The sequence below is a fragment of the Sturnira hondurensis genome, unplaced genomic scaffold (assembly GCF_014824575.4).
Source record: "Sturnira hondurensis isolate 20B ecotype Veracruz unplaced genomic scaffold, ASM1482457v3 Scaffold0008860, whole genome shotgun sequence".
Taxonomy (NCBI): Eukaryota; Metazoa; Chordata; class Mammalia; order Chiroptera; family Phyllostomidae; genus Sturnira; species Sturnira hondurensis.
Window position 1 is genome coordinate 1,218,513 of NW_028081491.1, and position 24,896 is coordinate 1,243,408.

The window sequence follows — 24,896 nt, forward strand, 5'->3', positions numbered from 1 at the left end:
TGTAAACTAACATCCTTTATTAGAAATTTCAAAAATGACAGTGTAGTCACTATAGGTTGGGGTCTTAACAATACAGACCCAATGTTTTATCACTCACTTATCCTTCACATACCCAGAAACTTCCCCTAAAAAAGAATCTTAAATTTGGGTTGTTCACAACTGAGGACTCTGAGATCTAACTTGATTCAGATTAGTGAGGCACAGAGATTAAAATGACCCCTGTATGATTCCAGCAGCACTAAACTGGGCGTCCTAGTCTTTTTTTCCACCCCCCACAGTGAGTGGCTTTCTGGCATTTCCCAAGGAAAAGAAAAAAGAGTATTCTCCTTAGGGAAATAAGTGCAACTTCTCACCATCCCTTTGAATAGTTGAGGTCAACAAAGATCTTGACACTTAAGAGAAAGAGCTGGAGTTCCCGAGTGTAGCTTTGAGGCTATGAAGGGTACAGTGGACATTATGTGCACAAATAAATTGTAGCTGCAGGCTAACCTATAATAAGAGAAATAGAACCAGGATCTTATATCACCCAGATTAAAGAAGTACACGGAACTTGGAGCTCTTAACCACTCAGACAGTAATTCCACAATAAGCCTGTAGGTTTTCAATCACTAAATCACCACATGATGTTGCTAATCAAATGATGAAACATAGCCTGAAAAATATAATCCTTGCTTATTATTATCAGTCTCTGGTTCATTGGTGCTTTCTCATAAAACAAGTAAATTACATGCTTCCTTCACATATAGAGACACTTAGCCTCAAGCAACAATTTATGCTTGCTTTTTACCCTTCTAAAAATCTTAATAAAATTTAAATGCAATAATTATCTTAATCAGACACTATTTTACTAAATATATAACAAATTAACAGTATGTTTTAAATTATATATTTAATGGATATATAAGAATACACAGTGCAGTTATAAAATTTCATTTAATTTCAAGAATGCTAACTTTTTTGTGAGGAGTCAAAATGAATAAAATTCAAGTAAATAGCAACAGATAATGTAGTTTTCAAATGAGACCATGATATTTGGAAATATTTTATTGGCTTAAATTATGAGATAATGAGCTCTGGGTGGGTGGTTCAGTTGGTTGGAACATCATCCATGCACCAAAGGATGTGGGTTTGATTCTCAGTTAGGGCACATTCCTAGGTTGTGGGTTCAATCCCCGGCTGGGGTGCATATGGAAGGCAGCCCATTGGTGTTTCTCTCTTGTATCAGTTCCTCTCTTTTCTCTCTCACCCACCTTTCTCTCGCTCTAAGTCAATAAACATATCCTCTTGGGTGAAGATTAAAAAAAAGTTATGAGTGCTCAGTTCTACATTAATGGGGCTTTTTATATTTTTTACTTAAAAATAATTAAATAAAAGTCAATAAAATAGATGACAAAAATAGATTTACTATTGTTAGGAAATACAATTAGATTTAAAATATATGTTGTAAAAATAAATTATAGAATATTCTCACTAGTACAAACCTATTTATTTAAAAAATACATAACTCTCAACAAAATGGGTATAAAGAAAACATACCTCAACATAATAAAGCCCATATATGACAATATCACAGCTAACATGCTTAATGGTGAAAACTGAAAGCTCGTCGTCTATGATCAGGAACAAGAAAAGATAAGAATGCCTATTCTTGTCACTTTTATTCAACACAATACTGGAAGTCTTAGCCATAGCAATTAGGCAAATAAACAAATAAATTAAATTAAAGGCCACCAAAAACCAAATCAGGAAAAAGAAGTAAAATTGCTCTGAAGACTCCACCAAACCCCACCCCCCAAAACTATTTGAACTAATATACAAATTCAGTATACAGGGTGGGACAAAATTGGGTTACAGTTGTTTGTATGGAAAATAATACAATAACTGATAAATAATAATACAAGAATGAACTCTGTGTTTTGAATACTCACAACTGTAAACTCATCTTTGCCCGCCCTGTAGTTGCAGGATACAAAATCAATATGGAAAAATCAGATGCATTTCTATACACTAATTACAACTATCAGAAAGAGAAATTAAGAAAACAATCCTACTTACAACTACATAAAAAATAAAATACCTAGGAATAAATATAACCATGGAGATGAAAGACCTGTAAACTAAAAACTGTTAAGACACTGATGCTGATACAGGGTGCAGCCAAGGGGGTGCCCAGAAAAGATTTGGAATGGTGTCCAGAACTCAAAGTGTACAGGAATACTGGAGGAAATATTAAGATGTCCTCACCCCCCCCCCCCAAGGTGTCAGTTGGGGGAAGGGAAGAATGGAGCAGGGCCATTGAGAGCTGTTTTGCATAGCAACAGTTTTGCAGCTAACCTCTGGAATGGCCATTTAACATATCTATAACCTTTAACTGGTTTCATAGATATGTTAAATAGCTGTGGCCAAGTTTTGGGCCAGGGAGAAGTGAGCTGCGGTGAACCAGGCTGGAACTGGGGCTGCTTCTCGGAGAGAGTGCCTGCGAGAGAGCCATGTGGCTTTAGCAGAGTGAGGACCCCCTCTTGGCCAGATGAGGGGGAGAGCCACGCTATTTAGAAAGATGTAGACCCCTGTAGCCATTAGGAGGGAGAGCCATGCAGTTTCAGCAGAGTGCAGACCCCCTCTTGGCCAGGTGGAAGAGAAAACCACGCAACTTTGCCAGAATGGAGATCCCTGCGGCCAGGTGAAGAAGAAAGACGCGGCTTTGGTAGAAGAGGCCCACACGGCTTTGGCGTGCTCCCTTTGGCTGAGTAGCCTGGAAAGCAGGAGAGACTTTGACTAGAACTTGGTACAAAGAACTCTTGCCAGTGGAAGGTGCCGCATGACTTTGGATTAATTGGAGATCCTGCCTGGACAGGCAGGCGACACAGCTCACGTGCCAGCGGCCTGAAAACGGACGTGTGCTCTTTTCCTGATTTACGGTACCCGGAGTTGGGACAGTGGGAGAAGGGAGCGCTGTGTGTGTGTGTGTAGGTGTATACCCTTAAAGACTTTAATATTTTAAGGAAGGCATTAGGCCTGAATAGCATTAAATAAACATTTTGTTTCCTTTTCACAAATCTCTGGCATTGAGAGATGTCTTTCCAATTGGCGGCGGACAGAAGAGCCTTGTAGATATTAGTGTATCGTCCTTGGGAGGGGCCCCTGTTTTCTGTAGTAGTTTTTGGCATCCCTCGGTGGGCCAAGTATTGCCCCCTCCTCAGACCCCTTTGTTCGGTAACAATGCAAGGAACTGAAGAAGGCACAAATAAATGGAAAGATAGTCCATTTGTGGGCATCATCCCACAAAGTGAAAGGTTGCCACTTCAATTCTTGGTCAGGGCACAAGCCTGGGCTATGGGTTTGGTCCCCAGTCAGACATCTGTGACAGGTAACAGGCTAATGTTTCTCTCTCACGTTGATGTTTTTCTCCCTCTCTTTCTCCCTCCCTTCCCTTAAAAAAAAAGGAAATCCTATTTGCTACAACATGAATAGACATTGAGAGAATTATGTGAAGTGAAATAAATCAGAGACAAATACTGACATGATCTCACTGATATATGGAATTTTGAAACAAGAAAACAAAATATCAAACTCATCAGTTACAGAGTACAGATTAGTGTTTGCCAGAGGCAAGGGGTAGAGGACAGGAGAAATAGGTAAAGGTAGTCAAACAGTACAAGCTCCCATACGATAAGTAAATCCTGGGGATGTATTGTACAGCATGGTGGCTATAGTTAGCAAGACCATATTGTATACTTAAAAGGGAGTAGATCTTAAAAGTTTTTCTCACGAGAAAAAAACATTGTAACTATGTAAGGTGATGGATGTTAATTAGAATTACTGTGGTAATTATTTCAAAATATTTGCATGTATCAAATCATTATGTTGTATATCTAAACTAATACAATGTTACATGCCAATTGTATCTCCATTAAAAAAAAATCACTCACAAGGTTTTAGGGTAATCTCCCTAGCTTACATTTTATACCAGGATTTAGAGATCCAGGCAAACTAAACTATGCTGAGTTTATGTAGATTAACTGCTAAAAATATTTCCAGAATTTCAAAGAAAACCTACTTTGAATTACTTCCTTTTTTTGCCAAAAGAAATAACTTGCTTTTTGTTCATTAAACTATTAAGTTGGAAATTGCTCTGTAAAAATCTTTGATTCCATAAATAAAGATTGTCAATAGTTATTAAGGGATTAAACAAATGAATTCTGCTACAAGGAGGCTAGAACTGTCAGTATTGTATGCAGCTCTGACAGGCAATGCCCAGGGGCAGGGGTCATGGCTGGAGAACCTGGCATCGCTTTTCAGAACCCTCCCTCAATTCATCACCAAGAGTGCACCAACAGGTCGGTGTCCCAGTATAAAGCAAATGCTCCCCTGCATAAATGAGATATAACAATCTTGTGATCTAGGTTGGCAAGTAAAAACAAGAGACAGAAAGTTTAGTCTAGACATAGAGGCCTTGAAAACTCTTAGAGATCTAATAGAGAACTTAGAGAACTCTTCAGGAAGTTTCTTTCTCTGATTCTGAGCTCCTACCTATCCTCATCCTCTTGGCATTCGCATTTATATATCTGGTACATTACCTCCTTAAAAACTAGAAGACAAATATTACACATGTGGCAACATCATAACTTTTTAGGAGGATATGAATCTAATACTGTAGGAAAGTTTGAAATATATCTGGTATAACTACTTCTAACTGAGACTCCACCAGATGCAGATTCACAGTGATCTAGTGAGTACAGATACAACTAGACCATTTGTCCTTGGCTACCACCTCTCTTGAACAATTGAGCCTCTGTTATGATTAGCTGGTGTTCTGTCATACCATTTGATAAATATTTTGTATATCATTCTTATATGTATGCAAACTGAAAGAAGAACACTTGCCTTCATTTTTCCACTATATTTTGGATCAGAAAGTGTTTCAAAGGCTGCATCTTTGCTTTTCTGCACAAAATCTGGGAATCTGGAAAATACTTGATCACATATCCTTTTGATGAGTGTTTCCTTTAAAGGAAGAGGAAATATTAACTTAATACATTTAATCATGTATAAATTGAATGCAAAATTATAAAAAAGTTATTTTAACATAAGTTTAAATATTCTCATTTTGATTAAAAACTTAAGTGCATATACTTCTCTCACATGTAAATTAAAAAATGAACAAGTCAGAATTTCATACAAAAAAACTGAAAGATATTTGGCTAGGTAATTTCATATCAAGTATAAATACTTATACCAGATATTACCACAAAGACATTTTAAAGGACAACCCAAACCTGCTGTTTGGAGGTGCTAGCAGCCTGCAGCAGTGAGACGTGGTTAGCTACCTTCTGAAGGACCGCAAGGTAACTGAAGTACAGGGTTTTCACTGTTTCACCATGTGAATTAGTCTGTAAGTAGAGAAATACAGAAAATAAAAACAAGCAAAGGACTAACATGACTATGTAACTACTTACATCACAAAATATATCACTTGCAATGTTTTTTTAATGGGTCACTATTGGTACAATACATTCTGAGAAAATGACGGTCAACTTTTTATACCAAATATCCACGAATCGCATCATAATTTTGGTGAACCATAACCAAAGAGGGGAGAATGTCCTCATTTCAAAAGTATTCACCCTCCTAACCAAACACAGAAATGCAGCATAAGAGGTTCCTGGTAACGAAACTATATGGCAAACGGGGGCAGTGTTGTACGGACCCCTTTTCTCTCTCTTCTCACTTATATTACAAGGGTTCCTATGAATCTGGGCTATCACAAAAAACAAACTGAAGTCATTAAAAACAGCAAAATAAATGAGAGTGAGAAAAAATGTCAATCTAGATAAATATTTATGTAGGGTCCCTCTTTGTATAAAGTTATGTGACAGGTAACTTGATAATAAAATAGAGGTGAAAAAGGGAAATACAGATAGAAAGCAAAACATATTTGATTCTGAATGAAAATAAAATGCTTTCTAAATTGTACACAGTTTTTATTAAAATAACACTATATCTCATATCAGAATAATATATTAAACTTGTGATGAAAGAGTAAGTTTATTATTTAGTGGATAATGAGACTTCCTGAAAGTAAAATGAAATTTCAAGATAAAAGTAGGGTACTTCCCAGGAAAAGCTGAAAAGGAGGATATCAAATTGAAGCTACTTTCAAAAACTAGTTTGCTTGATTTTTTTTTTATCCTTATCAGAAAACATTTTTTTCACTGCTTTTAGAGAGTAAGGAGGGGAGAAAGAAAGGGAGAAAGAGGAACATTGATGTGAGAAAGAGGCGTTGGTTGGTTGCTTCTCACACATGCCCCGATGGGTTGTGAATCGAACCTGCAACACAGGTACACGCCCCAGCCAGGAATGGAATCCTCAGTCCCTCAGCTACTGGGTGATGCTCCAACCAACTGAGCCATGCTGGCCGGAGTCAAAAAAGTTGTTTTTTAAAAATATATTTGAATCTTGTATTTTGCCATGATTACTATTTGACATTATAAAATGTTTTTAAAAACTCTTTTCATTAACTTATGGCTTCTAAAATAAAGAGCTCTCTGTGGAAGACTTATTTTATCTGCTACTTACAATAGAGCACTACGTAATTAAAATAGGATAGTAAAAATATAAAACTAAAATGCCTGCCTTATAACAACAATTTCTCCTTTTTCGGCCACTACCGCAGGTACAAGGCTCAGAAGACTGAAGTATCAGAGTCACATCCTCTGTTTCTAATACCGTTTGATAGACAGCTTTCTGAAAGTCTGTTAGAGAACAATACACCATCTGCCAAGGAAAACACAAGAGAGTTATTAGTATTTTTTCTATAGAGATAATAATCACAATGCCCATCCAACTTCATAGCTTGCAATAGTGAAAATTGCTCATAAACTAAATTATTCTTCTAGATACATGATTATAATAATTTCTTAGAAATCTATATTTTTGCCAACATGGTAGCCAAAACTATACAAATTATAACTTTATTTTCAAATATATCTCAAAGAGTTTGCTTTTTTTAATTAAGAGAAATCAAAACATGAAGAAAACAACTTATGAGATTTCCCTTTACAGGGTGGGGAAAAGTATGTTTATAGTTGTGAGTCTGCAAAATACAGAGTTTATTCTTGTGTTATTATTTATTAATTATATTATTTTCCATTCAAACAATTGTAAACCTACTTTTGCATCACCCTGTATATTTCTCAAAATTGTGGGTGTTTTCAGGGTTCCACATTATTAGTCTACCATGCAAATAAATTAGTAAAATTTAGGTCAAATCAGAAACTAGATAAAAAACAATGGAAAAGTTTAGAACAATGGTAAGATTTATAATTACAGAATTATTTGAAAAACTTAGAAAAATATTAAAAGCTTAAAATTATTGCAAACAAGCTAAAGCATTTGTATTTACTATCTTTCTATAAATCACCAAGATTAGTAACGATAAGAGTTAGGTAAATATCCATAAAAGCAATTACAAGTTGCTAGTTTGTGCCCAATTTCAAAAAGAGAAAAAAAGATTATAAAATAATGCCCTAAGTTTCAGGGGATAAAATTTACACTGTGCTTCCAGAAGTACTGGAAATTGGTGAAATTCTTCTAGCTATAACTATATATAACTGGGGTCATAAATCTAAATATACCCAAAATAGGGCTTTGAGTAATGTGAACAATAGGGAAAAGCCATTTATTCATAAATAGTTATATGTGTATATCACTACAATAAAATATTACTGTAAAAAATGACAAACATGTACATCTGAGCAAATACAGAGATGTCTATGTAAAACAATGCTAGATTAAAAAAAAAACAAAACAAACAAAAAAACAAAACAAACACATTTTTGGACTATAAGACACCCCCCCACATTTGGGAGGAAAATGGGGGTACATCTTATAGTCCAAATATAGTTTTACATTTACACTGGTGAAATATTATGCTATTTATGCTATTAAATATTTTATGACATTTTTTGTTTCAAAAATTTTTTCCTGTTTTCCTCTAAAACCTAGGTGCATGTTATAGCCCGAAAAATACGGTATATATAATATATTAGCTATATCTTGACTGTATTGAATACAAAAGTACATATAAAAATAAAACAGAGGATATAGAAGATGAGCATTGATGATTAAGGTATGGAGGGAATTATGAGTTATTATTTTTCCCAGGTTTATTGAGATATAGTTGACATACAACATTGTGTAAGTTTAAGATGTACAATGTGACAATTTCATACATACACATATTATAAAATTATTACCACAACAAGGTTAGTTAACATATACATTACTTCACATAATGACATTTTAATTTTTTTGTGGTTAGAACATTTAAAATATATGTGGTTAGCAACTTTGAAATATACACTATAGTACTGCTAACAATAGTCTATGTTGTGTAACTATGCTATATATTAGATCCCCAGAAATTCTTCATCTTATAATTGAAGGCTGTACCCTTTGACTAACATCTATCCATTTCCCCTGACCCTTAGGCCCTGGCAATCACCACTCTACTCTGTTTCTATGAGTGTGGCTTTTGAAAATAAATATTGTACATACAGATGAGATTGTACAGTATTTTCTTTCTCTGTCTGACTTACTTCATTTAGCACAATGACTTCAAGGTCCAGCCATGTTTTCACAAATTATAGATTTCCTTCTTTTTTATAGCTGAATAATATTCCATTATATATCTATAGCTATATCTCACAAATTCTTTATCCATTCATCTGTCAACAGAAACTTAATGTTGTTTCCATGCCTTTACTACTGTGAATAACAGCAATAAACATGGGACTTCATGTATCTCTATAAGAGTAATTTTATCTCCTTTGGATATATATTCAAAAGTGGGTCTGCTGGAGCATATGGTAGTCCTAGTTTTAATTTGGGGGGAACTCCCGTAGGATTTTCCATAGTAATTCTACCAGTCTACATTCCCACAAACAGTGCACCAGGCGTCACATTCCTTCACATGATCACCAACACTCGTTATGCTTGTCTTTTTTTATATTGCCATTCTAACAGGCATGAGGTAATGTTGAACTGTGGTTTTGGTTTGCATCTCCCTGATGATCAGTGATGTTGAGCATCTTTTCATGTACCTGTTGGCCATTGGTATGTATTCTCTGGAGAAAAGATGTCTACTCAGATGAGATCAGTGTTTAAGTAGATTATTATTGTTATAGAGTTGTATAAACCCTTTATTTTGCATATTAACCTCTTATCAGATAGATGATTTGCAAATATTTTCTCCCATTCTGTGGGCTGCCTCTTCATTCTGTTGATTGTTTCTTTTGTGGCACAGAAGTTTTTATTTTGATATAGTCTTGTTTGTTTATTTTCACTTGTGCTTTTGGTGTCATATCCAGAATATCACCTCCAAGACCAATGTCAAGGAGCTGTTTCCCTGTTTTCTTCTAGTTTTATGGTTTCAGGTGTTATATTTAAGTCTTTAACCCATTTTGAGTTAATTTTTTGTGAGTAATATAAAACAGGAGTCCAATAACATTCTATCACATGTGAATACCCAGTCATTTATTTAAAAGACTATCTTTTCTCCATTGAGTATTATTGGCTCCCTTGTCAAATACTAGTTGACTGTATATGCATGGGTTTATTTCTGGGCTCTCAATTTTATTCCTTTGGTTTATGTGTCTATTTTTATGCCAGTACCATGCTGTTTTGATTACTATAGCTTCATAGTATAGTTTGAAATAATTTTAACAATATTAGTTCTTTTAATCTGCAAACATGAGACCTTTCCATTAATCTGTGATTTCTTCATTTTCTTTCATCAGTGTCTTATAGTTTTTAGTTAAATAGTTTAGTTTTTAGTTTTTACTCCCCTGGTTAAATTCACTCCTAAGTATTATTTTATTGTTCAGTTGGTATTATTAAAACATGTAGTAACATTTACTGAACACTTCTTTCATGTCACGCATTTTAGAGCAATAACATGAGGCAGGCACTGTTATCATCTTTCCCATTTAAGTGATAAGGAAACTAAGGTTTGAGAGACTTAGCAAACTGTTCAAAGTCAAAACTCATAAGCAGAAGAGCGAGGATTCAAACCTATGGTATTTGATTTCAGAGCCCTATCTCCAAACTTTTTTGTGCAACTTTCTTTTTATATTTTTATGGCTTGTTGTTCCTACTAGACAGACAACTAAATAATATACATTAAATTTCACAAAACAGTTTTAAAAAGTAGAGGTTCATGAAGTTTTCAAATTCAATAATATTTGCTTTAAATCAAAGTCAAGTGTTATATCAGTTTCCCAACTTGCAGATCAGTATCATATTTTTTTTGCAAGTCTGTCTTTTAAAGTAATGATCAACAGGATATCCTAAGACTAGAGGGTATTGATAGGATTGCCCTTATTTGGGACAACATTAGTTAGATTTAGTTTACAGCAATTTATGGAATCTTTAGTTTATTGTCTGAGCTAGAAGAACCACATAAAAACTATAAAAAAGAGCTACTATATTAAAAAACATCCTCCTAAGGTCAACTCCTCAAATCTCCTTAAACAGTGAGTGGAATTCAATTGTAATTTTCCTACAAAGTTGTAAAATTAGGCTAGTTGTGTCACTGCAAATAGCATTCTACAAGAAACAAATCTATAATAAAAAATTTTCAATGAGTTTGGTCTTGTAGCTAGAGTTAAGGTATGAAAGAATAAACTGAGTTGTAGACAGTAGACAGTATAGAAATTCCAAAATACAAACAGAAAACACATTAGGGAGAAAAATTCTTCTTTCTTCATTGAGGAAGAATTACATAGAAAGTATTTTGTTCTAAAACAAGAAAAATGAGTTTAATACATACTAATAATATACCTGTTAGTGGACAGGTAAGTAAAGGTAGTAAGGAAAATGATTGGGCTTGTGGTTTTCTAAAATTCTGCATAAAACAATTTTTTTCACACCAAGTAAAAGGCAAAAAACTATATTCAAAAAATATCACAGGAGACAGACTTTCTCTTGAAAATATTTTTTTCAAAAATAATAAAACATATATTATTTTCAGAAATAATATATACAAATGCAGTTCTCACCCGGTCTTCCTTCTTAGGCAGCTGATTCTTGATGAGAGCCTTGGTACGCCTGAGGAACCATCCAGCCATCTTTGTTGCAAGCCTTCGCATGGCCTTTCGGCCAGTAGCTAGCTCTCTTTTTGTTGCAGTGTGTCTCTGACCATGTTCTACTGGATCAGAAAACTGCTTCTTGAAGTAGATCCTGCTACCTAAAAGTCCTGGTACAGCCCTTTATCAAGGCATTAAAAACACGTTAGGGCTTTATTAAATTACCTAAAAAAAAACATTGGCTTCTTTTTGCTTCTAAAAAATAGACTTAAGTCACCTATTGGTTAATGATAGCAATAGCAAAAGGCAAGTAAACATAACATTCTTTCTTTATGACATTTTCAGTAAATAACTATAAGATGACAATAAAATTGGTAAATTAGTTCAGATATTTAATTCAGGGAACAAGAGTAAAGATAGGTTTTCATAAGACTCTAGTTTGTATACCATGTTTGGGGTCAAGCACTTCTGTAAACAGACAAATAACTATATTTTCCTCCCCCAGAAACTAATAGTTAGCAAACAAGGTAACATTAAGTTAAAGATGTATTAAATAAGAAAAGAAAGTGTTAGCACTCACCAGTCCATAACACACCACAGTTCTTTCATGTTGTTCTGAAGAATGGTTCCAGTGAGGCCGATGCGAACATTGCACTTTAAAGCTTTCATAACTTCTGTTACTCTAGCCTTTGGATTCTTGATTCTATGAGCTTCATCCACAATGACAGCTGACCATTCTAAACTATTAAGTGATAACAAAAAAAGGGAAAGGTTAAACAAACATCCTTTTTTCAGCCTATACAATTTTAGAAAGCAGCTTTCTCTATCAAAATTTTGGAGGTTTTTTTCCTCTCTACTCTCTGATGATAGCATTCTTACCTAGTTAGTTAAATGGTCACAGTTAGGACAATCCATGAAAATAAAATGTATATGGAGGCAAAAGGGTATAGACAATCTATGTAATAATGGTGAAATTAAAAAAAAAACTCATTGAAACATTACTAAAATGACAAAAATGAAATTAATAAGAGAAATAAATATAACATATAGGAAGCAATACTTGCAATGTTAAATCTGAATGTAAATATCAATATAAACTCATGATTTCAAAAGGTATATTATGTAGCTCTATCTGCTAAAAAGGTTTAGAATTGATTGTTATCACAGTAGCAATGAGCACCCATAGACGTCAATCCACTAAAAGGAACCAGCAACCCATGGAGAAATGTTCATTTCAAGTGTGTAGCACAGATGTTCAAAGATAAATGGGGGCATATCCAAAGGACACAGGTTCCAGGCTAATTGGAGATTTTGAGCATCATTAAGAATGATGCCAGAGAGGGAAGATGGCAGTAAGGTAGGAGGGAGGAGATTCCACTTCTCCCTACACATGGGAGAAAAACCTAGCTGATCTACAGAGGAACAGAGCAAACAGCCGACAGTACTACAGCATATATGAAGATAGCAGGCCAAAAATTGTAGCAGACACTGAAAAATCAGAGGGTAAGGAGAGTGCTTCGGGACAATAAGGTTCCTGGGACTAGTGCAGGGACCAGGGTGGCTGTAGCCCCAGGCCCAGTGCCAACCAGGTCTGCCACAGGGCTCATGGTAAGATAGCCAGGTCAATGGCTCCCTCCCCTGCTAAACAACGTTTGAACAAAACCGGAAGAGACCTGGTTGCTTGAAGTTGCAGAGAAGGGAATAAGGACTAATTGGCAAACACACAGGGGCTGTGAGTACCACTGAGTCTGTGGACACCAGCTGAGGAGAGTTGAGAGTTGGGCTGTGATGGGCCCTGAAACGGATAGTACCCAGTCTGGTTGGAGAATTGGGCACTGTAAGAGGCCAGGCTTCTGTGTAGAGTGGCAGGCTCGAGAAGGAAGAATTTCTCAAAAAGAAAAAGGGAAAAAAGACATTGTTTGGGGAAATCTCCTGCAGCAGCTACTCCAGCCTCCTCCCCACCCAGCTGTGTGGTGATCTTGAGGTGGCACAAAAGGCCCTGCATACCCCCACAGCCCCAGAAAGAGTGTGCACCAGCCAGAAAAAACAAGCCAGGGTAATAATACTCGTATCAGACAAAACAGACTTCAAAAAAAGGGCCATAAAGAGAGACTCAGAAGGTCACTTCCTTATACTCAAGGGAAAAATCCATGAAGAAGACATAAACATTGTAAATATCCATGCATCCAACATAAGAGTACCCAAATACATAAAGAAAATCTTAGAGGACTTTAAAAAAGATATTGACAGCAACACAATTATAGTAGGAAATTTTAACATTCCATTGTCCGAAATAGACAGATCTTCCAAAAAAATCAACAAAGACATTGTGGCACTGAACAACGCCCTAGATGAAATGGACTTAACTGATATTCATAGAGCCCTTCATCCCAAAGAAGCAAAATACTCATTCTCCTCACATGCACATGGAACATTTTCAAAGACAGACCACATGATAGAACACAAAAGAAGCCTCAACAAATTCAAGAAAATGAAATCATACCAAACATTTTCTCGGATTACAAGGGAATGAAGCTAGAAACCAACCACAAGGAAAAAACCCAAAACACTCAAAATCATGAACATTGAACAGCATGCTATTAAACAATGAATGGGTCAAGAATGAAATTAGGGAAGAAATCAAAATGTTTCCGGAAATAAATGAAAATGAACTCACAACAACCCAAAACTTATGGGACACAAGTAAAGGCAGTCCTGAGAGGGAAGTTCATACAGGCCTACCTAAGAAAGATAGAAACATTTCAAACAAACAGCCTAACCCTACCCCTACAAAACTTGAGGAACAACAACAAAGACAGCCCAGAGCTAGTAGAAGGAGAAGGAGCTCAATTTGCTTGTGGGTAGCAGGGGAAGTGACTGAAAACAGGTGAGAGCTGAGCAAGAGGCACTGTTTCCTTTCTGACCCCTCCCCAGTGTACAGTGCCACGACGCAGTCAACTGTTTTGCCCTGCCCTGGCAAATACCTAAGGCTCCACCCCTTACCACATAACAGTTGCATCAAGACACAGAAATATGACCCAAATGAAAGAACAGATCAAAATTCCAGAAAAAGAACTAGGCGATAAGGAGATAGCCAACCAATCAGGTGCAAAGTTCAAAACACTGGTAATCAGGATGTTTGAAGAAATGATTGAGTACAAACATAACATAGAGGAAGTAGTGAAGGCTAAGCAAAGTGAAATAAAGAAAATATACAGGGAACCAATAGTGAAAAGAAGGAAACTGAGAATCAAATTAACAATTCTGAACAGAAGGAAGAAATAAACATTCAACCAGCACAGAATGAAGGAACAAGAATTCTAAAAAATGAGGAGAGGATTAGGAACCCCTGGGACAGTTTTAAATGTTCCAACATCCACATCATAGGGGGGCCAGAAGGAGAATAGGAAGAGTAAGAACTTGAAAACTTATATGAAAAACATAATGGAGAACTTCCCCAATATAGTGAAGAAAATAGACTTCCAGGAAGTCCAGGAAGCTCAGAGAGTCCCAAGGAAATTGGAACCAAGAAGAAACACACCAAGACACATCATAATTAAGTTACCCAAGATTAAAGATAAGGAGAGAATCTTAAAAGCAGCAAGAAGAAAGAAGAGAGTTACCTACAAAGCAGTGCCCATAAGATTATTAGCTGATTTCTCAAAAGAAATGTTGCAGGCAACAAGGGGCTGGAAAGAAGTATTCAAAAAGTCTTGAAAGGTAAGGACTTTCTATATGCAAGGTTACTCTATCTAGCAAAACTATCATTTAGAATGGAAGGGAAGATAAAGTGCTTCCCAGAGAAGGTCAAGTTAAAGGAGTTCATCATTACCAAGCCCTTATTCTATGAAATGTTAAAGGAACTTATCTAAGAAAAAGAAGATCAAAACTATGAACAAAAAATTACAACAAACTCACAACTATCAATAACTGAATCTAAAATACAAAAACAAAATCAAACTAAGCAAACAACTAGACCAGTAATAGAATCACAGAAATGGACATCACATGGTGGGTCATCAGTGGGGAAAGGAAAGGGGGAGAATGGGGGAAAAGGTATAGGCAATAAGAAGCATAAGTGGTAAGTACAAAATAGACAAAGGGAGGTTAAGAATAGTATAGGAAATGGAGAAGCCAAAGAACTTGTATGTATGACCTGTGTACATAAACTAAAAGGGAGGAATGCTGGTGGGAAAAGGGGGTGAAGGGCAGGGGGACATAAAGAGAAAAAAAGGGACAACTGTAACAGCATAATCAATAAAATATACTTAAAATAAATTATGTCAAACAATACTTAGAGCTTTTAAAAAGTTACAAAATAAAGGGATAAATACAATTGATGTAAGCAAAATAATAATGCAATCATTGCCATTGCCATTACCTGTTAAGTTCATCCAGACATAAGCGCAGCGTTTCATAAGTTGTTAGAGCAATTTCACATTTCCTCTGCTTTACACGAATCAGTTCATTGTCTTTTTTATTACCATGTAAAATGGTGACTCTGAAATATCCCCAGGTGTCCAGTTCATCTCTCCAGTTGTAGAGGACAGAAAGAGGAGCAACTATTAAGAACATCTAAAAAAAAAGCAATATTATATTTTCTAAAAATGAAAGAAATCCAGAATATCAAAGTGTTATCTTTAATTTTTGACACTTAAGTTAATAATAACAAATACAACTGAGAAATTGAATATATCTGGAGGTAGAAGATCATTAAAAAACCCCTTTATTATTATTTTTTTATTGTTCAAGTACAGTTTTCTGCCTTTTTCACCCAGTCCCTCCCCACCACTCCAGCCCCCTCCGCTTCCTTCTCCTGCTTCCACACTTGTTATTGTCCAAGTGTCCTTTATACTTGTTCCTGTAAACCCTTCACGCTTTTCACCCATTATCCTCTCCCCTCTCCTCTCTGGTCATTGTTAGCCTGTTCTCCATTTTAGTGTCTTTGGTTATATTTTGCTTTTTTGATTAGGTTCCTGTTAAAGGTGAGATCATATGGTATTTGTCTTTCACCGCCTGGCTTATTTCCCTCAGCATAATGCTCTCCAGTTCCATCCATGCTGTTGCAAAGGGTAGGAGCTCCTATTTTTGTTTCCGTTGCATAGAATTCCATTGTGTAAATGTAACATAGTGTTTTGATCCACTCATTTACTGATGGGCACCTAGGTTGCTTCCAACAGTTGGCTACTGTAAATTGTGCTGCTATGAACATCGGGGTGCATAGGTTCTTTTGGATTGGTGTTCTGCGGTTCTTAGGATATAATTCTAAGTGGAATCCTAGCAGATCCATTTTTAGTTTTCTGAGAAAATTCCATACTGTTTTCCATAGAGTTTGTACCAGTCTGCAATCCCACCAACAGTGCACTAAGGTTCCCTTTTCTCCACAACCTATCCAACACTTGGTGTTTGTTGCTTTGTTTATGATGGCCATTCTGACTGGTGTGAAGTGGTACCTCATTGTGGTTTTAACTTGCATCTCTCTGGTAGCTAGCAATACTGAGCATCTTTTCATGTGTCTCTGGACCATCTGTATGGCCTCCTTGGAGAAGTGTCTGTTCAAGTCCTTTGCTCATTTTTTAATTGAGTTGCTTGTCTTCTTAGAGTGGAGTCGTGTAAGTTCTTTATATATTTTGGAGATCAAACCCTTGTTTGAGGTATAACTGGCAAATATATTTTCCCATATGGTTGGTTCTCTTTTTATTTTAATGCTGTTTCTTTAGCCATGCAGCTTTTTATTTTGATGAAATTCCATTTGTTTATTATTTTTTTTATGTCCCTTCCTCTAGGGACATAAAGTGAAAATGTTGCTGCATGGAATATCTGAGATTTTCCTGCCAATGTTCTCCTCTAGGACTTTAATGGTGTCACAACTTATATGTAAGTCTTTTATCCACCTTGGATTTATTTTTGTGTATGTTGTAAGTTGGTGCTCGAGTTTCATTGTTTTGCTCATAGCTGTCCAGTTCTCCCAACACCATTTGTTGAAGAGGCTATTTTTACTCCATTTTATGCTGCTGCCCTCTTTGTCAAATATTAATAGCCTGTAGAGCCTTGGGTTTATTTCTGGGTTCTCCATTCTGTTCACCTTTATTGTTTACTTAGCCTTTATTAGGACAAAATAGATACTTAACCTGTTCAAAGGAAAAACTATTTTTTATTTGTCTCCCCAAAAAGCAGTTGAGAGATAAAAGAGAAGTAATTTTACAAAACAGAAAAGGTATAATCAGGATCTTAATTACAACTTCAAGGGTCAAGTGGGTAAAATAAATATGCAAAGCAGTCCAGGTATTTTTCTTGAAATATGTGGTCTTCCACAGCTCTCATTCATTTTTATTTCCCTAGTCCAAGGGTCCCCAACCTCCAGGCTGTGGACCAGTATCAGTCCAGGCCTGTTAGGAACTGAGCTACACAGCAGGAAGTAATCTTGGATATAATGCGCTTGAATCATCCCCAAACCAACCCCCGACCAACCATGGAAAAATTGTCTTCCATGAAACTGGTTCCCGGTACCAAAAAGGTTGGGGACTATGCCCTAATCCACTTCCTTTCCCCCTTTCTCAGATACTGTCAGTTGAAGACCTAAAAAAATCAAAGCAGGCCCTGGCTGGTGTAGCTCAGTGGATTGAGCACAGGCCTGCGAACCAGACGATCGCAGTTCGATTCCCAGTCAGGGCACATGCCTGTGTTGCAGGCTGGTTCCCTGAAGGCCAACTCCCAGCAGGGGATGCAGGAAGGGCAACCATACATTGATGTTTCTCTCCCTCTCTCCTTCCCCTCTAAAGATAAATAAATAAAACTTTAAAAAAAATCAAAGCAATTAGAAGAAAACTTGGAAGCTTCTAGTCAAGATGGCAGAGTAGGTAACTGCTGTGCTTGCCTCCTTCCATGACCACATCAAAATTACAACTAAACTACAGAACAATCATTATCAGAAACTGCCTAAAGTCTAGCTGAACGGAAGTTCTGTAATTAAGGACATACTGAGGAAATCACATTGGGACTGGTAGGAAAGGAACTGGTAGAGACCCTGAATGGATTGCTCACACACCCACGTGTGTGGGTTAAAAATCAGGAATGGTATCTGGGTTGAGGAAGTCCCTCTGAGGAGCAAGGAGCCCCAGCCCCATACCAGACTCCCCAGTCCAGGTTTCCAGTTCCTGGAAAAGAAGTCCCCATAACTTTTGGCTATGAAAACTAGCAAAGATTATAGCTGAGTGAGCTGGAGGGCTGCTGGAGCCTCAGGCATTTTTCTTAAAGGGCATACACATGGACTTACTGTTGATGGACTCACTCACTCTAAGCTCCAGTGCTGGAGAAGCATTTTGAAAGGCACCAGGGACATATGGGAAGGAACTGAATTGTCTGGCTATAGAATGTGGGTTGGAGAAGCAGCTTTCTCCCTGACAGAGGCCATTGTTCCTTTGTTGAGCACTCTACCCATGCAGGCCATATATGAGCCTCCATCAACCACTCACCCCATACTAATAATTCTGAGATTCTGCCACACCCAACTTTCAGGCCTACCCAAGCTGACTACAGTAGCTTTTCCATACAATCTTTCTTGGCCCATGGTGCAGATTTTTCTAAAATCTCTCAAAGATTCACAAACCCCAAACAAGCAACACCTGGTCTCAGTATGCTGAGTACCTCTTGCTAAGCAGCCCCAAGCAGCAGCTGGACTCAGTTCATGGCTTAGCCTCTCCCATGTACCTCCAGTCCTGGCACAAGAGTCAACCATCTGCGTAAGTGTAGGGCACAGGCAGTAGACAGTCCTGAGCAGGGCACAGGCAGTAGATGACCTTGATCTGTACCAGAGCCTCTCTCAAGAGGCTTGAAAACCAACACACCTGGTGGACAGCTTCAAACCACCCCAGAGCACCACCAACTACCTCCACAGATGACACACCAAAAGGGAAGACTCAGCAGGCACCAGAGCCCCACTAAAGTGAATCTTGCCCTATAGGTTCAGACTTTGCACAATAGCTCCCCCATTGTAGTCATCATGGCCAGTCTTCACAACCAATAAGCCTGAGGGTCAATCCCTCCCAGTGATGTCCCAAGAGCAAATGAGGTTCAGCTAAGATAGGAGGGCATGCACAACCCATATAGGCACAGATCTGGTGCACTTAGCTCAGGTGACCAGAGACTGTGCCACTGGGCCCCAAGGGACAACTACTACATAAGGCCACTCTACTAAAACCGGGAGATGCAGCGGCTTTACCTAAAACATAGAAACAAACACAGGAAAGCAGCTAAAATGAGGAGACAAAGAAACATGGCCAAATGAAAGAACAGGGCAAAACTCCATAAAAAAGAACTAAACAAAATGGAGACAAATTTTCCAACAGATGCAGAGTTCAAAACACTGGTTATAGGGACGCTCAATGAACTCAAGGAGAACTTTAACAAAGAAGTAGAAAACAAAAAAGGAACCAGTCAAAAATGAAAGATACAATAACTGAAATAAAGAATACATTATAGGGAATTAACAGATTAGATCTCAGGTGGCAAACACAAGGCCTGTGGGCTGAATCCACCTTGTTTTTTCTGGCCCAGCACCTTGTTTCTACCCAGTGGCAGCACCGAGCTCTCGCTTAACTGTTAAGCAGTGGTTACATTTATATAGTCCTAAAACTACATTCAGCCCTTCGAAGGCAACTGTGAGGCTGATGTGGCCCTCGGTGAAAATGAGTTTGACACTCCTGGATTAGATGAAGCAGATGATTGAATCAGCAACTTGGAAACTAAGGTCTCAGAAAACACCCAATCAGAACAGCAAAAAAGAAAAAAGAATCTAAAAAAATGAGGATAGTTTAAGGGACCCCTGGGACAACATCAAGCATACCAACATTCACATAATAAGGGTACCAGAAAGAGAAAGCGAGCAAGGAATTGAAAACTTGTTTGAAAAAATAATAATGGAAAACTTCCCTAAACTAGAAGAGAAAACAGACATACAATCCCAGGAAGCGCAGGGAATCCCAAACAAGATGAAATCAAAGAGGCCCACACCAAGACACATCATAGTAAAATGCAAAAGTTTAAAGACAAAGAAACTCTCAAAAGCAGCAGAGAAATGTCGTTACCTAAAAGGGAGCTCCCATAAGACCGATTCAGCTGATTTCTCAACAGAAACTCTGAAGGCTAAAAGGGACTGCACAAAATAGTCAAAGTGATGAAAAGCAAGGACCTACAACAAAGATTACTCTACTCAGCAAGGCTATCATTTAGAATCAAAGGACCGACAAAAAGCTTCCCAGACAATAAAAAGCTAAAGTAGTTCATTACCACCAAACCAGTAGTTCAAAAAATGTTAAAGAGACTTCTTAAAGAAATAAGAAAAAGATAAAAATATGAATAATAAAATGGCAATAACTACATATCTATCAATTACTTTAGATGTAAATAGATAAAATGCTCCAATCAAAAGACACAGGGTGGCTGAATGGATAAGAGAACAAGATCCTTACACATGCTGCCTACAAGAGACTCGCGTCAGATGGAAAGACACACACAGACTGAAAGTAAAGGGATGGAAAAAATATTTCATGACAATGGAAATGAAAAAAAAAATCTGGGGCACCAATACTTATATCAGACAAAATAGACTACTTCTTGGTATTTATCCAAAGAAACCCAAAACACTAATTTGAAAAGATGAGCGCATCCATATGTTCATTGCAGCATTATTTACAATAGCCAAGATATGGAAGCGCCCTAAGTGTTCATCAGTAGATAAATGGATAAAAAAGAAATGGTACAAATATACAACAGAATATTATTCAGCCATAAAAAAGATTTAAATCTTGCCATCTGCAACAACATGAATGGACCTCGAGGGTATTGTGAGTGAAGTAAGACACACAAATATGCTATGATTTAATTTAAATGTGGAATTTGAAAAACAAAATAAATGGACAAGCAAAACAGAAACACACACACACGGATACAGGGAACATTTTGGTAGTTACCAGACTAGAGAAAGATTGAGGAGATGGGTAAAAAGGGGGAAGAGATTAAGATGTGCAAATTTCCAGTTATGAAATCCCCTTTACATTCAGTCAAGGGGATGTAAAGTACAGCATAGGGAATATAGTCAATAATGTTGCAGTAACTCTGTAAGGTGTCATATAGGTACTAGATTTGTCAGGGTGATCACTTCATAAATTCTATAATGTCTAATCACTATGTTGAAAGAGATGAAAAATAATTCAGTATTCTCTAGTTGCACTGTTAAAATCTGAATGTATACAATAGCTCTTATCTTCTTACCAACCTAAAGTCAATGCTGGAGAAATTACCTGCAATCTCCCCTGCAGGATTAGTTTTCCCTTTTTAATTAACATCCATCTACAAGCAAACATATTTTAATATTTCCCAGGATAAAAAAAAAGAATCCCAGAAAAACCTCTTCCTTAACCTTATATTTCTCTCTAGCTTTCCTCCATTGCTTTACTTCCTTTATAACAATGATCCTCTGGAGTTATCAATATTTATTTCTACTGACTTACCTCCTGTCCTCTCTTGAACTCATGTTAAGTGCAACTCCTGCCCTAAGCCTCCGCTAGAGCAGTCCTCATCAAAATGATCGATTACCTCTGTTTAGTCTCCACATGAATGTTTTGAAGTTCTACTGACCTTTCTTATATCAACCCTAAATCCTGTTGTCATCAACCATTTTAATGTTTTTATTTCTCACTATTCTCACTACTCCTAAGCTATTATACTTAATAGGGTTATAAGTTTCTTTTCTAAAGTTTTATACTTGTCCTACTTGATATAATGAGCCAATTAAACATACTGAACAATTTCAATTTAACAACAACAAAAGAATACAATACTACTCTACTCCTTCACTCTCTTCTGTGAAATATTTCAGCTATGCCATTTGTCAACTACAAGATGTCAAATCTGTTACTGCTTTGGAAAGGGAAAGAAGAAAAAGAACACAAGATTAACTTACTAAATATGAAAGTTCCTTTTCCCTGCACCACCATCAAGTATATACTATAAGTACTTTATTTTTTAAATTTGATTTCATTTATTAAACTTTATTTATGTTTAACTTTTAAAGTCTACAGGTCTTAAAACTGGGCAGCAAACAAGTTCTAAATAATGCCATGGTAAATCATTTTCCCGATCATTTGTACTGTTAAGTCCTTTCTCACCATACTTGATTTGCCTAAAATATTTTTGAAATCATGCCATGACTTCCATTTTCTCCTATTTTCAAATATAACATTGGGGCTCTAAGAACTAACCCCAATTATAGTATCTCCCCAACTCCCCCATTTTTTATATAACACAAGATGAAAATTGTTGGAACAAATTCCATTTGAACATTTTGAGTGGTTTTCCACTTCGGGGGTCATTCATCAAAGATTCATGGATCTAAAGATTTTCTAGAAACAGAAACCTGAAGGTTCCAGAAGAGGTTTAAAAATTAAGACATTTCTTACAGTCATTGTTGGTCTTCAAAATCATGAAACGTAAATCAAATGGTTCAGTAACTCATTTTAATACTAAAAGAAGTCAGAGAACTGAGTAATGCTGGTTGCAAGGTCCAGAGAATGTATGTAAGAAAATTTTAAATGTTTACTACCATGCTGTGAATAATAATCTATTTAACAAGCGTTTCTTTAGCAGAGGAAGCCAAACAATAAAATGGAAAGCAGTGTCTAACTGCTAAGTCAATACACAAAAAGCAACTCTATTTCTTATTCTGAAGATAAGAAACAATTTTATAAAACTAAATCTAAAATACAAATAAATTAAAATATGCTCAGTTAAATGTTATTCAAATTAACAGAGGTCATATTTAACAGTGCAACTAGAGAATATTGAGTTATTTTTCATGCCTTTCAACAAGTCTACTTCAATTATTGAGGTGCATGCTTTTTAAAGTTTGATTCTTCATGCACTATGCTTTCAAAAATGATGTGGTATGGATCGTGATAAAACACCCACAGATGTTTCATATATGATGATTTTTGTGGTAGAAGTAGTGTTAGTATTAACAATATCATTACCATTATTGAGCACTTACTGTGAGCCAATGACCTTGCAAAGTAGTTTACAGACATTAACACAAGGACTTTACATAGAAATGCTATCAAGTAGAACTATTTAATATTTCCTTTTTAGAGATGAAAAACTAAGGTGTAGAAATATTAAAAAATATGCCCAAGATCATACTGTCAAAGTAAGTATTTGAACCACGCCTAAGTCCAAAACTCTTAATTGCCATGGTACATGATGTTAGCACCTTACGTCAGAAAGCCCGTGATCTTGAGACACGTGACTTTATTTACCACTATCACTCCAGTACTTCGCATTATGCTTAGAAAACAAAGGTATTCAATTGAGAAATAAAGTGAAACCATGAACTTCAATTCCAAGGTAGGAACAGCACTGAATATTCAAAGGACAATGCCATACTAATTGAGCTGTAACAAAGGTTTCACATGGCGGGAAGTGAAAAATATAGAAGTGAAAAAAAATGTACCTTCATAGAGAAAAATTACAGACCATAAATTGGAATGTTGATCATTTCCAATAAGTAAGCAGCCGGCCCTCTGTATACGCAGGTTTCACTCATATCTGTGGATTCAGCCAACCACAGATCAAAAACAGAACTTTTGATCTACAGCTGGGAATGGTGGATGTGGAGGGATGACTGTATGCATTGTTCCGTGTCATTCTATCATGGACCTGAGCATCTGTGGATTTGGTAGCAACAAGAAGTTCTGGAACCAATCACCCATGCACACAAAGGGACAACTGTATAACAAGTGTACAACTAAATAACAAAGTTCTAAATAATATTCTCTCTAATAATCTTTACAATCAATTCTTTTAAAATGCCCAATCTAATTCACACCCTATCGTGCATGGTTAATAACCTTTTCTTTGGTATACTCTGGTTATTTAATATATGAGAATTTAAGTTCAGAATCCACTCTAGTCAGGAACCCCTCTAAATCCTTTTTAGCAAAGCAGCAAGATAATATCACTACACCTTGAGAAAGAGTGTATAAAAAGAGAAACTTATAAACCAATATTACACCAATGGATAGCAAATCCGTAACTGTCAAATCCTGCAATTAAACAAGTACATAATATATGAGAATTGTAATGACAAGTAAAATTATAATGATTTACAGAAAACATGAGTAAACTAACTAAATGAACAGTAAAACGACTATTATAAGCAGTAAAATAATTAAGAAAGTGGAATTTATAAAATACATATGGCCTTAACATATACAAAAACATAACCAGTTAGAAAATATATTTTTAAATTCCATTTGTAGTAGCAACCAAAAAGACAGAACACCTAGTTAAACTTAATGAACAAGAAACAGGGTCATATGAAGAAAACTAGAAATTTTGAGAGGCAAGAAATAACTCTTGGATATGCAGTAGCTATACTCTAAACATATTCATTCTCCTTATGTAAACCTATAAATTCAATGTAATACCAAGTAAAACATCAATAGAGTTTTAGACAAAATTTGAGAAAATATCCGGGGAAACTAGTCCTACCAAAAATAAAATATTTTCAAAGCTAAAATAATTAACTGTTTAGTACTAAAAGAGAAATGAGCAAATAAATAAATAGCACAGAACAGTATGTCTAGAAATAGATCCAAATATATAAATTAGTTTAATTTTATTCAAAAGTGACCTTTCAAATCATTTTGAAAAACAGGGCTTATTCAATAAATGGCATGAAGATAACTGGCTAACCATCTGGGGAAAGAATAAAACTGGATTATTACATCACTCCTTGTAACAAAATAAATTCTAGCT

General features: G+C 36.2%; 1 protein-coding gene across 5 annotated transcripts in view; it reads right to left on the minus strand.

Moving 5' to 3' along the window:
* ERCC6L2 (ERCC excision repair 6 like 2) overlaps nt 1–24,896 on the minus strand; it is a 154,115-nt gene that overhangs the window by 90,494 nt on the left and 38,725 nt on the right. For 4 of the 5 annotated variants that reach the window (XM_037056201.1, XM_037056202.1, XM_037056203.1 and 1 more), the window contains 6 exons: nt 15,466–15,659; nt 11,665–11,826; nt 11,058–11,265; nt 6,634–6,774; nt 5,277–5,390; nt 4,885–5,004 (listed from right to left, as the gene is read on the minus strand). In XM_037056201.1, the coding sequence (XP_036912096.1) occupies nt 4,885–5,004; nt 5,277–5,390; nt 6,634–6,774; nt 11,058–11,265; nt 11,665–11,826; nt 15,466–15,659 (939 nt within the window). The remainder of the gene's footprint in view (nt 1–4,884; nt 5,005–5,276; nt 5,391–6,633; nt 6,775–11,057; nt 11,266–11,664; nt 11,827–15,465; nt 15,660–24,896) is intronic. The other variant, XM_037056204.1, reaches the window with a different exon arrangement.